The following is an 11,505-nucleotide window of genomic DNA, read 5'->3' on the forward strand; positions in this document are numbered from 1 at the left end:
GGGAACCGGCAGTGTCAGGGTTGCTCAAGTCCAGGAAGGAGAGGTTTTCCTGGGTCTGCCTGTGGGGGGATGGAGGGAGGGTAAGCGGGCCCTCCCAGCCTTTGCCCAGCAGAATCTTCCTCAGCCTGTGGCATCTCCATCCTGTTACCTTTGCTGGAGGCCTTTCTATTTTTCCTGACTCAATAGCAATTTCTCCAAGGGGAGGGCTTGTTCTGGGGAGCCAGCCCCCCTCCTATGTGTTAGTGAACACTCCTCTCCCGTCTCAGGCGGACCATGCAGGACCTACAGCGCCCTCTGCCCCTGGAGGAGACCTTGTCCCTCCCAGGAGACCTAGAGAACCTGGACAGAAGCTTCAATCACCTCCTCATTATGTATCAGAATAAGAGGGAGCAGTTTGAAAAGATCAGCAGTGCGGACCCTGCAGGTGAGGAGAGGGTACGCAGAGAGCCAGATGCATCACACCGCGCCCACTTGCCCTTCCGCATCCAGTCCTCTGGGTCCAGGGGTGACTCAGCTTCCCTCTTCTCTCCCCACAGGAGCCTTCCAGATGCTGACCACAGCCTACCAGCGGTCATTCCAGGCCGACCGGCAGGTCTCTGACAGTGTCCGCCGGCTAGTCCAAGTCAGGGACAGCCGGAGAGAGGCCAAGAGGCTGGAGGAGCAGGTGGGAGGCGGAGGAGGAGCCAGTGGCCCCCAGCTTGCAGCCCTGAAGCTGCAGATGGCTTCCTTGCCTGATCTGACACCCACCATCAACAAGGTGAGTCAGGCATGGAGTCCCACTTCCGGAAACCCCGCCCCAGCTTCTCACACACCCACTGCTTGTCCACATTGCCTGGTAGGACAATGTGAGCCTACTCCGCTCCCCCATCCACCCTGACCCTTGCCCCCTCACGGTGTACTCAGTAGTTGTCAAGGAAACAAGTTTCTGGTGCCCAGTTGCCATGGAGATGTCTAGCTATTTGTGTGAGAGAGGAGTGGTTGTTGAGGAGCGGTGGGTACCCTCTTTGACCACCCCTCTCTGCACAGCTCTGTGGGGGCTCCAGGGAGACAGCCTGCACCCCAGGAGCGTGCCCTGGAGAGCTCTGTCCCCGAGACAACGGCACAGCCTGTGGCTCCCACTGCAGAGGCGCCCTCCCCAGGGCTGGCGAGGCCTTCCGGACAGCAGGGCAGGTGGCCGAGCAGCTACGGGGCTTCAACACCCAGCTCCAGCAGACCAGGCAGATGGTAGGTGCGGCCAGGGCGAGGTGGGCACCTTTGGGAGGAGGCAGAGAGGACAGAGCCCCCTGGGGAGGTCAGGTCTCATTTTACAGTCAGGAGACAAAGGCCCAGACATATCAGGTGACTTGCCCCAGGCCTCCACAGCGAATGAGAAGTAGACTTTGGCGACAGTATTTTCGCTTTTATTTTATCTGAGTCCACATCATTTCTGTAATATCTGGGACCAAACCGGGTTAGCTACAAATGTTTCCCAGGTAGACCTTCGGTGGCAGGTGTCCGCGGAATCCTGAGGGGCTGCTGAAGGCTCCCTTGGGGTTTTGCTGACTGCTGACCTAGTGTGTGCCTGCAGATCAGGGCAGCCGAGGAGGCTGCGTCACAGGTGCAATCCGATGCCCAGCGCCTGGAGACCCAGGTGAGCACCAGCCGCGCCCAGATGGAGGAAGGCGTCAGGCGCACACGGCTCCTTATCCAGCAGGTCCGGGACTTCCTCTCAGGTGAGCCTGGCTTTCGCCCACCCCTGGGCTGGTGTTCCCAGTCCTGCTGTCCTGGCAGGCCAGCCAGCCAGCCACCTCCTTCCCTCGCCTCCACGCAGCCCGGGCCAGGCCCTGTCGCTCCCCTGGCCGGCTGCCATGGCCTGTTCTCCTACCTCCCCTCCTGCTCCCTCAGGCCCATTCTCAACAAAACAGCCCAGAGCATCTTTGAAAAATGCGCACATGGGGTCAGACCCCACTCATGCCTAAAATCCTTCAGTGGCTTCCCCTTGTTCTTGGAATAAATCCCCAGCTCCTTATCTTGGCCTCTGCTCACCTCCTGGGTGGGTGGCCCTGTGTCTCCCTGTTTTGCTCACTGGCTGTCCTTGAACAGGCCAGGCTCTTGCCTGTCCTGAGATTTACACATCTCTCTCTCTGCCTGAAATCTTCTCTCCAAGGCTGCTGATTCTTGCTCTCTAGCTCTCAGCTTAAATATCATCTCCCTTGGGGGGGCCTTCTGGTTGACCCCTCTCCTCCCATTCCCCTTTAACATCCAACCTTCATCACACTGGTCCAAGCCTGTGTTGTAGAATTCATGTGTCTAAGAGAATATTGTCTGAATGCCCACTAGATTGTAAACTCCAAGAGGGCAGGGATGGCTTTCTGTCTGGTTCACTGCATCACTGGCACCTGGCATGAGGCCAAACACCCAACGTTGGTTGAATGACTAAATGAACCAGATCCCCTCCCATGCTGCCCTGGGGAGTGGAAAGTTCCCTGGACAGGATTCAGGAACCTGGGTGACTTTGGGCAAGTCACTTTTCTCTTTGCCTCATTGTTTGCTTCTGCAAACCGGGATGGTAGTATTTCACAAGTTTATTCTGGGGATTGAGTAACTGATGTAAAATGTGTTTTGAAAAATTAAAGGTGCCTCAGGAATTTGAGTTGATATTATTAGATTTCTGGTCCCTGCCAGGGAATTTGCTTGGCTGGGAGCCTAGTTACAAGGAGCTGAGGGCTTGGTGTAATGACAGTGGTTCTTCCTGCTACTGCTGAGCCGCTTTTGCTCCCAGTAGGCTGAAGCCCCCTCCTGAGTGCAGATAGCAGGTCAGACAGGGGCAGGATGGACCCGCAGTGGTCCCCTGGCTTCTCTGAGGCCACGCTGGAGCCACCCTCCCAGAGAGCCGCAGAGTGGGGAAGAGAGTTACCAGGGGATGCAGGGAGACGGTGCTCGACAAGCATGGACAGAAGGGGTAGGGGCCAAGTTTGGGGCTCGGACTCAGACAGAACAAGCCTTCCCCTGAGTCACGCCCAGTGAGGCTGAAGGGGTTCCCCGCTGCCAGGGAGTGGGAGGAGGGTAAGAAGTCTGTCCTTGGGGTGCAAGGCTCACGTGAACAGAGCGGGTGGCTGGGCTGTGGGGCCCCTTTCATCTTCTCAGGTATGCTTGTGTCTCAGGCGAGGTCCTGTCCGAAGCCAGGGGCCGAGAGGAGGAGGGGCCCAGGACAGTTCTCACAGTCTCCAGAGTCCTGGTGTGGGAGGTGTGGGTGCTAGCTGCAGCCCCCAGGGTCACAGAGCGGGGGCAGGCCCACGGAGGAACAGGAGAGGTCGTCTGTCTTCGGCCTTCGAGTGGAATTGACAAAACAGTAGTTCAGGTTTACTGAGTTCTTACCAGGTGCAAGGCACTGTTCGGAGTGCTTCATGTCTGTGATATTATTTCATCCCAACTGCCTACCACTTTGCAGATGAGGACGGTAGGCACAGGGAGCTTAAGTTACCTGCCTAAGGGCATCGGGCTTGGAGGGAGTGCAGCGAGGACTCATCTCGCTCTGTAGTTCACACTCTGGGTTATTGCACCAAGAGACATACATGTACCCATGCACACACGTGCACACACACACTCCCGTCTCCTTGCCTTTGCTAATGTTTTCCCTCTCCCTGGGTTGTCTTTCCTGTCCCACCTCTCCTTAGCTGCTAATTCCTACTCGCCCGCTAGGAGTCCTCCAGGTGTCCCACTCTCTAGTCATGTCCCTGCACCTGTACGACTGGGTTAGGCGCCCTTCCGGTGGCCGCCCTAATGCCCTGTGCTTACCCCCTTCACTCAGCGTTATGCTTCCTTGGTTGTGTGCCTGTCTGTCCCACCAGATTTTGAGTTCCATGAGGGCAGGGACCAAGTCTAGTGTGACTTTCAGCCTCAGCTCCCCACATGCTGCTGTTCAGAGGGGTGAACTTGTGCCGAGCCCACCCTGAGACTCAGAAGCCTATGTTAACTGAGTGAAACTTGGATCCAGCTCTTGGGCGCAGCCAGAGTGGTTCAGGATAAAGGAAGGAAGTGTGCTCGGTGGGGGGCTTTCAGGGAAGGTGGGTATGAAGCCTGGTTTTGCGAGTGGGATTCTGGGTTAGATGGGAGGTTGCTGGTTCTGTGCGGAGGTCCTTGTGAAAGCTGTAGTTGGGGATAAGCCCACTTCATTTAGCCCAGCCACAGTTATGCCCTGGGCTCCTGCAGTGTGCTGCTTTAGTTCTGAAGGGACGCAGAAATGAAGGAGGCACGGCTTCCACCTTCCAGAAGTGTCCTTCCACCTGACCTGGGGATTGGGGCTGGGACCTGTGAGCTGGCTGGTGAGGAAGCCCTCTGATTGCAGAGTAAGGCTGGGCCCAGGGTTCCAGGGCCCCAGGAGAGTTCAAGTCCCACGGTAAACCATCTTCAGGAGTGGCTGCCCCCTTCCCTGCTGCGTCGACGACGTCAGCGGCATCTGTGAAAGTGAACCGAGAGAGATGGGGAGATGTTGTCTCTGTGCTTTTGAGCTTACTCTCTGCCCCAGAGATGGTTTGTGAAATTCTTGCTACTTGAGTTTTATTTCATCCCTGCAGGTTGAGGATAGTTATTCCCATTTCACAGGCTGGGAAACTGAGCTCAGAGAGGCCATTCAACTTGCCCCAAATTTCCTGACTAGCAATGGGGAGACTGGTGTCTGGAGCCCTTCCAATCATTCATTCACTCTGCACACACAGGGCGCCTCCAAGTGCTGGGCACGGTGCTGGGGGCTGGGGATAGGGTTCTGGATGGAACCCAGACCCTGCCCTCCTGGAGCTCACATTCTAGTAGGAAACCAGGCAGAAGACCAGATAAATGAGTTAAGTGTTGGCATGTGGGAAAAGATGAGCAGAGAAGGAAGATAAGGAGTGTTGGCCTAGGGAGAAGAGTGTGACCTTATATTGGGTGGCCAGGGCTGGCCTCTCTGAGAAGGTGACATTTGAACTACTACCAGATAATCTCTATCTGCCTTTGCAAAAATGAGCACTCTGGTCTGAGGAGGGACACGTAGAAGGGGCCTATCGCCAAGGGAGCAGTTCTAGTTCCTGGCCGCCCTCCCCAATTTCGGGCTGAGTGTGCTCATGCTCCAGGCATTGTTCCGGACCAGCTGTCTGGCACCACCTCCTTCCCCCCAGCCTGCAGTTTCCTGTGCCACCAGGCACTTAGTTGCCACAGCTGTGCCGGCAATCACCCTCGCCAGCATTCCGGAAACTCTCAGAGAACGGGCGCCTGAGTGTGCCTGAGAGGGAGCGGCAGGGCCTTGGGGTGCCAGGCAGAGATGCCACAGGGGTGCTTCCCGTGGGTGCTGCTCGGCCTGGAGTGGCTCCTGTCCTCTGGGGAGGTGGCCGGGCTCCCCACAGTCTGATGGACGTTTGTCTTCTAGACCCTGACACCGACGCGGCCACCATCCAGGAGGTCAGCGAGGCCGTGCTGGCCCTGTGGCTGCCCACAGACTCCGCCACAGTCCTGCGGAAGATGAGCGAGATCCAGGCCATCGCAGCCCGGCTCCCCAACGTGGACCTGGTGCTGGCACAGACCAAGCAGGACATCGCCCGAGCTCGCAGGCTCCAGGCTGAGGCCGAGCAGGCCAGGTATGGTCCAGAGCCCCGAGCTCATCCCTGCCCAGGGCAGAGCTGGTGTTTTTGTTCCCCGAGTCTGTTGCTGGAAGTGAGAGAAGAAGCTCTCCAAGTCAGAGAGGGGCAGGGGGCTGGGAGGCAGGAGGAGGCTCACTGTGGTGGGGGATGGAGACGCCACACGCAGCATTCGGGGAAAACTTCACTCACGGTGACCCTTGCCTCCCCCACCGGAAACCGTGCCCACAGGGTGTCTCCGATGCAACGCTCACATTTGTTCTGTCTGCTGGGCAGCGTCCTGGGATGCAAAAGCTACTGAGTTAAGACTCCCCTTATCTTGTCTGGGAAGAGTATTCTCTTGGCCTGGTCAGAGAGCTGCACCACATACCTCTTCGTTCCTTGTTCCCTCACTCTCTCCCCTCTCCGCTCTTGGTCCCAGGAGCCGAGCCCACGCAGTGGAGGGCCAGGTGGAGGACGTGGCAGGGAACCTGCAGCAGGGCACCGTGGCGCTGCAGGAGGCTCAGAGCACCATGCAAGGCACCAGCCGCTCCCTTCGGCTTATTCAGGACAGGGTCACTGAGGTGAGGTGTTATGGCTTCCTTCTGTCATTTTGGGAATGGACAGATTCCGGCACAAGACATACAAGATGCCGAAAAGTGACCTGGTGGCAGCTGAGCCAGGGGCCTAAAGAAGGAGGGTTACAGCCTTGACCCCAGCTCTGAGGCTTTGGTTTTCTGGTATTGTGGCCAGGTGCAGAAAGGGCTGGGGGTCTGCGGAGCCGAAGAAGGGGGAGGCCTGGACGCCAGTGGACAGGCGGGATTGGGAGGGGGCAGGAGTGATGTTCTGATTGGAGGAGGTGGTAGCTGCCTGATGCGTTGGAGAAAAGAGGGATCAGGACCACTGCCTATGAGACCCACCACAGACCCAGGTCTCTCTCTTGCCACAAAGGTTCAGCAGGTGCTGGGGCCGGCGGAAAGACTGGTGACAGGCATGATGGAGCAGCTGGGTGACTTCCGAGCACGGATGGAGGAGCTGCGCCGCCAGGCCCAGCAGCAGCGGGCACAGGCAGCCCAGGCTCAGCGGCTGGCGGAGGGCGCCAGCGAGCAGGCCCTGAGTGCCCAGGAGGTACAGAGGGCTGACCGTGAGCCTGGGGGAGCACAGCAGCGGGGGCTTCTGCAGGAGAGGACACCGCCTCAGTGTAGACGTGTGCACTGCATAGGACCATGGGCTCGAAAGCAAGTAGAATAACAGTTATTCTAGAACAACCGGAAGAGGCTTCAGGATTAACCCAAATCTGACCGGATGTCTGAAGTCTGCTTTTGGCTGCCGCTGAGCTAGAATGTCGGAAATGATCTAGTCCAATCCTTCTCCTCTTACAGATTAAGTGGTAACTCGTTCACAGCAAACCTCATCTGCAAAGCAGGTCTCTTGACACCCGTCCTGAGCTTGTCCCTGCAGGCTGCCCAGCCAGGACAGGCACTAGCCTTACCCGAGAGCCCCATCACTGTCAGAATTAGACCAGAGGGAAGATCAAAGAGTCTTCTCAAAGCCTCCAGGGTACCAGGAACGTTAGCACTTACAGTCCTGGTACAATGGCCAAGCTGCCCAGTATACTATTAAGTGACAGCTATGTGCCTGACACTGTGCTGGAGGTGAGAGGGAAATGACAGGAACTGCAGATGAAGGGAGGGGCGTGCAGAACAAGTTTAAAGTACAGTATGTGGGCTAGGAGCTTTTTTTATGGGCAAAACCAATCATGGGGGATATCAGGAGGCACTTTATCCCTCAGTGTTGATTTGGGTGACATCAAGTGGTCTAGCCAAAAGTCTTTAGGACTTTGGATGATGATCATGGTGACAGGGACTGTTCTAACCTTTCCAGGGGTTTGAAAGAATAAAGCAAAAATATGCCGAGCTGAAGGACCGGTTGAGTCAGAGCTCCACGCTGGGGGAGCAGGGCAGTCGGATCCTGAGCGTCAAGACGGAGGCAGAGGAGCTGTTTGGGGAGACCATGGAGATGATGGACAAGATGAGAGGTGAGGGGATGGTTTGGGGTGTCCCTGAAGGCCGGTCTCAACTCGGGGCTTCTGCGGCTCAGTCTTGCTGGAGCCAGCAGGGCTAAGGGAGCAAGGCCAGTCGGGAGATCCTGAGCACCTCGTAGGCAGGGGGCACTACAATGGGGCTGTGGGAAGTATAATGCAAGACGCGGCCTGTTTTCAAAAAGCTTGAGCTCTAGATGTGGCCATTTTTCCTATTGTTTGCAAGAGGCACAGCCCTGTATTTAGCAGCATAATGGGGTCTGTGATCAGAGCCCAAATAATAAGAGGTCAGAGAGAAATGTTCAGTGAAGGGAATGTTCAGAAAAGACAAGATCAAATGTGAGCTTGCAGGATGCGTGGACCTGAGAGGGGCTGTGAAGAAGGGGAGGTATCTCAAGACAGGGAGAGTGGGAAGACTGGGGCACAGTGTGAAATGGGGGCAGGAGCACCCAGCAGGAGAGGAGGGCTGAGGAGCATCAGAATGGGATGGGAGAAGTAGCAGGGGTCAGCGTGGCTGGGTCTACGCCCCTGGCCTCCGAGCCAGGATGGGAGGGGGACTCAGCCCTGGAGGGAGCAGGGAACCATCTGAGGGTTTCGAACATGGCAGAGGTTGAATGAAAGGAGTTTCCAAAGGGTCCTGGGTGTCTCGGGAAGGAGAGCAGGGATGTCCGGGAATCAGGCTGGGTCTCTGAGGTGTGACGACGATGGGACAATTGCGCTGGTGTGCCAGTGAATGCCTCAGAGAGAGTTTCTCTGAATTTCAGAGAAACAGGCAGAAGTCTGTTTGGCTCACCAGGTGGATACCATAGAGAGGGCTGGGCTGTTGAGTCAAGAGAGAGTAGATAGGAGGCTGTGGCCAGCCAGACCTGAAGGGCGAGAGGAGGGGAACCGACCCTGAGGGAGGAGCCCAGGGGCTGGGTCAGTGGGTGCCCAGTCTTGCCCATCGATGTTTTTTGTGAAGAGAAAGAATATGCTTATCACATCTTTACAGGACATAGTTAATACACTAGAAAATAGAACCAGTATTCTAAGGCAGTCTTGGAAATCTATAATGATGGGCTGAAACACTACAAAGTTAAATCAGGAGAAAAATTATCTTCCATTTTGGCATCATTTGGGCCTAAGCCCACAAATACAGCTCAGGTGAGACCCGGCTTCTCAGTGGCTACTGTAGTGAAAGCACTTATTAACCAATAAGTGATGAGCAAATATGAATTGTTACTCACCTGAAAATGACTCAGGAGTTTTGAGTAACTGTAATCTTAATGGAAGTTAGCAGTATCTTCTTATTCCCAAAGCACAAATACATACAAAGCAGCCAAAATAAGGGAGTAATGGCTCAGGGACGATATTAAAAATATTCAGAAATTGGTGTGTCATGCACTTATCAGCCAGAAAAGGCTCAGGTTGTAGCACTGGAACAGCCATTTACCTGCTTGCAGGAATTTACTTCTAATTGCAAAATGAGGGGGGATGATCATGCATAGGGGGCCCTACGGGTGGGGACTGGGAACAGAACAGCAGCTGTTGAAATTTAAATATTTTATGAACTCATAGATCCGTGTGGGTACCACTGACTAAATGTCAGCCCAGTAATGACCCTGTTACACTCCCCTGATAGGTTGTCACTGAGGGATGGGGGGCGTGTTCAGTGGTGGCTGCTACACCTTCAGGAGGGATATTGACAAACCCAACATCGGGGGAGAGTGACCAGGACTGGGAGGGAAGGGCTCGGTGATCACGTCAAATAGGGAGTGGATGAGCGGGTGAGGAGGTCCCATCTGGAGAAGACGAGCCTCGGACATCTGAAGGGCTGCGGCGTGGGAGACAGCGCAGATCCATTCCTACGCCCCCAGGAGACAGACGGAACAATTAAGCAAGAAGTGGTCTGATTCTGGCCTAATGAGAAGACTTTATTTTATTTATTTATTTATTTATTTTAACAACAAGAGCTGCCTAAAGTTGGAGCCTTGTGAGGCAGTGCACTCCTTCCCTATCCCTGGAGAAGTGAGGCTGAGGCTGGGTCCCCGCTCTCGTGAATGTGGTAGAGGGCTCTCCCACCCCAGGTGCCAGGAAGGACAGGCTGCACGAGGCCACTTTGCACAGTCCAGTGGTAGGACGCAGAGTGGACTGGAGAGGGAGGACAAGATTAATCTGTGGCATTTTGGGAAGGGGGGGTGGGGAGGCTTTCTGGTCGCCCAGCCCGCTCTTCGCCGTGCGCTCGCTTGAGGATCACTGGTGGGATGGCAGCTGTCCAGGTTCGACAGCAGCGGGCCACTAATTCTGGTGCCAGTGGCCGCCCTCATTAACCTGGGAGGACCGAGGGAGCCTAAGCAGAGGAGCAGGGGAGGGGTCGTGGGATAACTGGGATGAGGGCTTCCTGGGTCTGGCTTCTGCACGTGTGTTTCGCTGATAGTGGGTTAGGGCTGGAGGGGCTCCCCTTGAGAAGGCTCCCCCAGAGGCGATTCGTCCTGCAGGTGCTGCTTCCAGGTGGGTGGGAGGAGAAGGACGGGTTGGGAGTCTCTGGGGGACACACCAGCCCCACCTCCGCCCCCTGCTGTTCCATCTGCCCTCAGATATGGAGTCAGAGCTGCTACAGGGGAGCCAGGCCATCATGCTTCGCTCAGCCGACCTGACAGGGCTGGAGAAGCGCGTGGAGCAGATCCGCGACCACATCAACGAGCGGGTGCTCTACTACGCCACCTGCAAGTGATGCTCCAGCTGCCAGCCCTCGGGTGCACACATCTGCCCCCTTTGCTTTGGGGGACAGGCTGCTTTGGAATGCTTTCCAGCTCCTCTTGTTGCAGCCGAAAGCACCACCTGGACCACCCCTGGTGTGCAGCACTTCAGGTTACTCTGGGTCAGAGCTGAGCCTGAACTGACGGACAACCACACCTGAGGGACAAGAGATGGCAGAGCGGAGCCATGTCATCATGACGGGGGCGGGGTCTCAGGTGGAGGGAGCTCGGCTGGGCGGTGTCCTCGCTCTTTGGTCTCCATGGAGGCTGAATCCTGGACCGACACAAAACTTAATCCAAATGATGTACAAGTAAAAAAGCCCAATAAAAATCTTTGGAAAGGATCCTGGAGGTTCAAAGAGGGAAACGAGCGTGTCTCCTACCGAGTAAACCGTTACCACTTGTCTCCATCTCCCAAGGCCTGGTGGTGTAGGAAGCACAGGCCGCCCCGCTCCGCGCAGTCCCGCTCGCTCCTCACCCACTTGGGGAGATGGAGCCCCTCTGCCCAGGACCAGATGGCTTCCACCGTGAGACACCAAGGAGCCATTTCATTTTTGAACAGTGATCTAGTTTTACATTTACAGATGAAGAAATAGAAATCCGGCGAAGGGAAGCAAGGTGTCCAAATGCACGCAGGTTCCAGAAACAGAACTAAGACCAGAACCTGTGCGTTTTGGGTTCTCAAAAAGCAGTTGCAACGGATGCGTGTTTGTGTGTGTGTGTTTGGGGGCTGGGTGTGGAAATGGCATGAGCATCTGTGTGCCCCGTAGCCCAGGCACTGTGTCAGACGTTTATCTACATGAACATCCTGAGAGTTATCACTCATTATTTTTTGGCGCTAGGCAGGGCACACGGTCTGCCCTATTTCATGATGTAGGTAGCACCGCAGTTCTCACCTGACAAGTGAGGAAACCACAGTGGCCCACAGGGCTCCATAACTTCCCCCAGGGCACAGGTGTGGCAGGGCAGGGCTGGGCCGCAACCTCTTGCTCATCTAACACAGTCATTAGGAGAATGGATGCTGGAGCTGGGCCGCCTGGGCTCCAGGGGTCGCTGTGAGGACCCCTGGTCAGAACGCGTCACTCCTGTCCCGAGGTGCCTGGCGTCCTGTGTGCACCCAGGCCACGTTTGATTCTTCCTGGCCTCAAGCTCTCCA

The 11,505-nt window shown here is 56.0% G+C and overlaps 1 protein-coding gene across 3 annotated transcripts in view; it reads left to right on the forward strand.

The window, feature by feature from the left end:
* The window catches only part of LAMB3 (laminin subunit beta 3), a 53,906-nt gene extending 43,005 nt beyond the window's left edge, over window positions 1-10,901 (forward strand). For all 3 annotated transcript variants that reach the window (XM_054563247.1, XM_054563246.1, XM_054563248.1), the window contains 9 exons: window positions 267-424; window positions 537-757; window positions 1,027-1,224; window positions 1,568-1,712; window positions 5,384-5,591; window positions 6,013-6,154; window positions 6,522-6,698; window positions 7,455-7,608; window positions 10,188-10,901. In XM_054563247.1, the coding sequence (XP_054419222.1) occupies window positions 267-424; window positions 537-757; window positions 1,027-1,224; window positions 1,568-1,712; window positions 5,384-5,591; window positions 6,013-6,154; window positions 6,522-6,698; window positions 7,455-7,608; window positions 10,188-10,324 (1,540 nt within the window). In that variant the 3' untranslated portion in view covers window positions 10,325-10,901. The remainder of the gene's footprint in view (window positions 1-266; window positions 425-536; window positions 758-1,026; window positions 1,225-1,567; window positions 1,713-5,383; window positions 5,592-6,012; window positions 6,155-6,521; window positions 6,699-7,454; window positions 7,609-10,187) is intronic.
* Window positions 10,902-11,505: the final 604 nt, after the last annotated feature.

Source organism: Pteronotus mesoamericanus, unplaced genomic scaffold (assembly GCF_021234165.1).
Source record: "Pteronotus mesoamericanus isolate MK-2021 breed Mesoamerican mustached bat unplaced genomic scaffold, CSHL_Meso_final scaffold_705, whole genome shotgun sequence".
Taxonomy (NCBI): domain Eukaryota; kingdom Metazoa; phylum Chordata; class Mammalia; order Chiroptera; family Mormoopidae; genus Pteronotus; species Pteronotus mesoamericanus.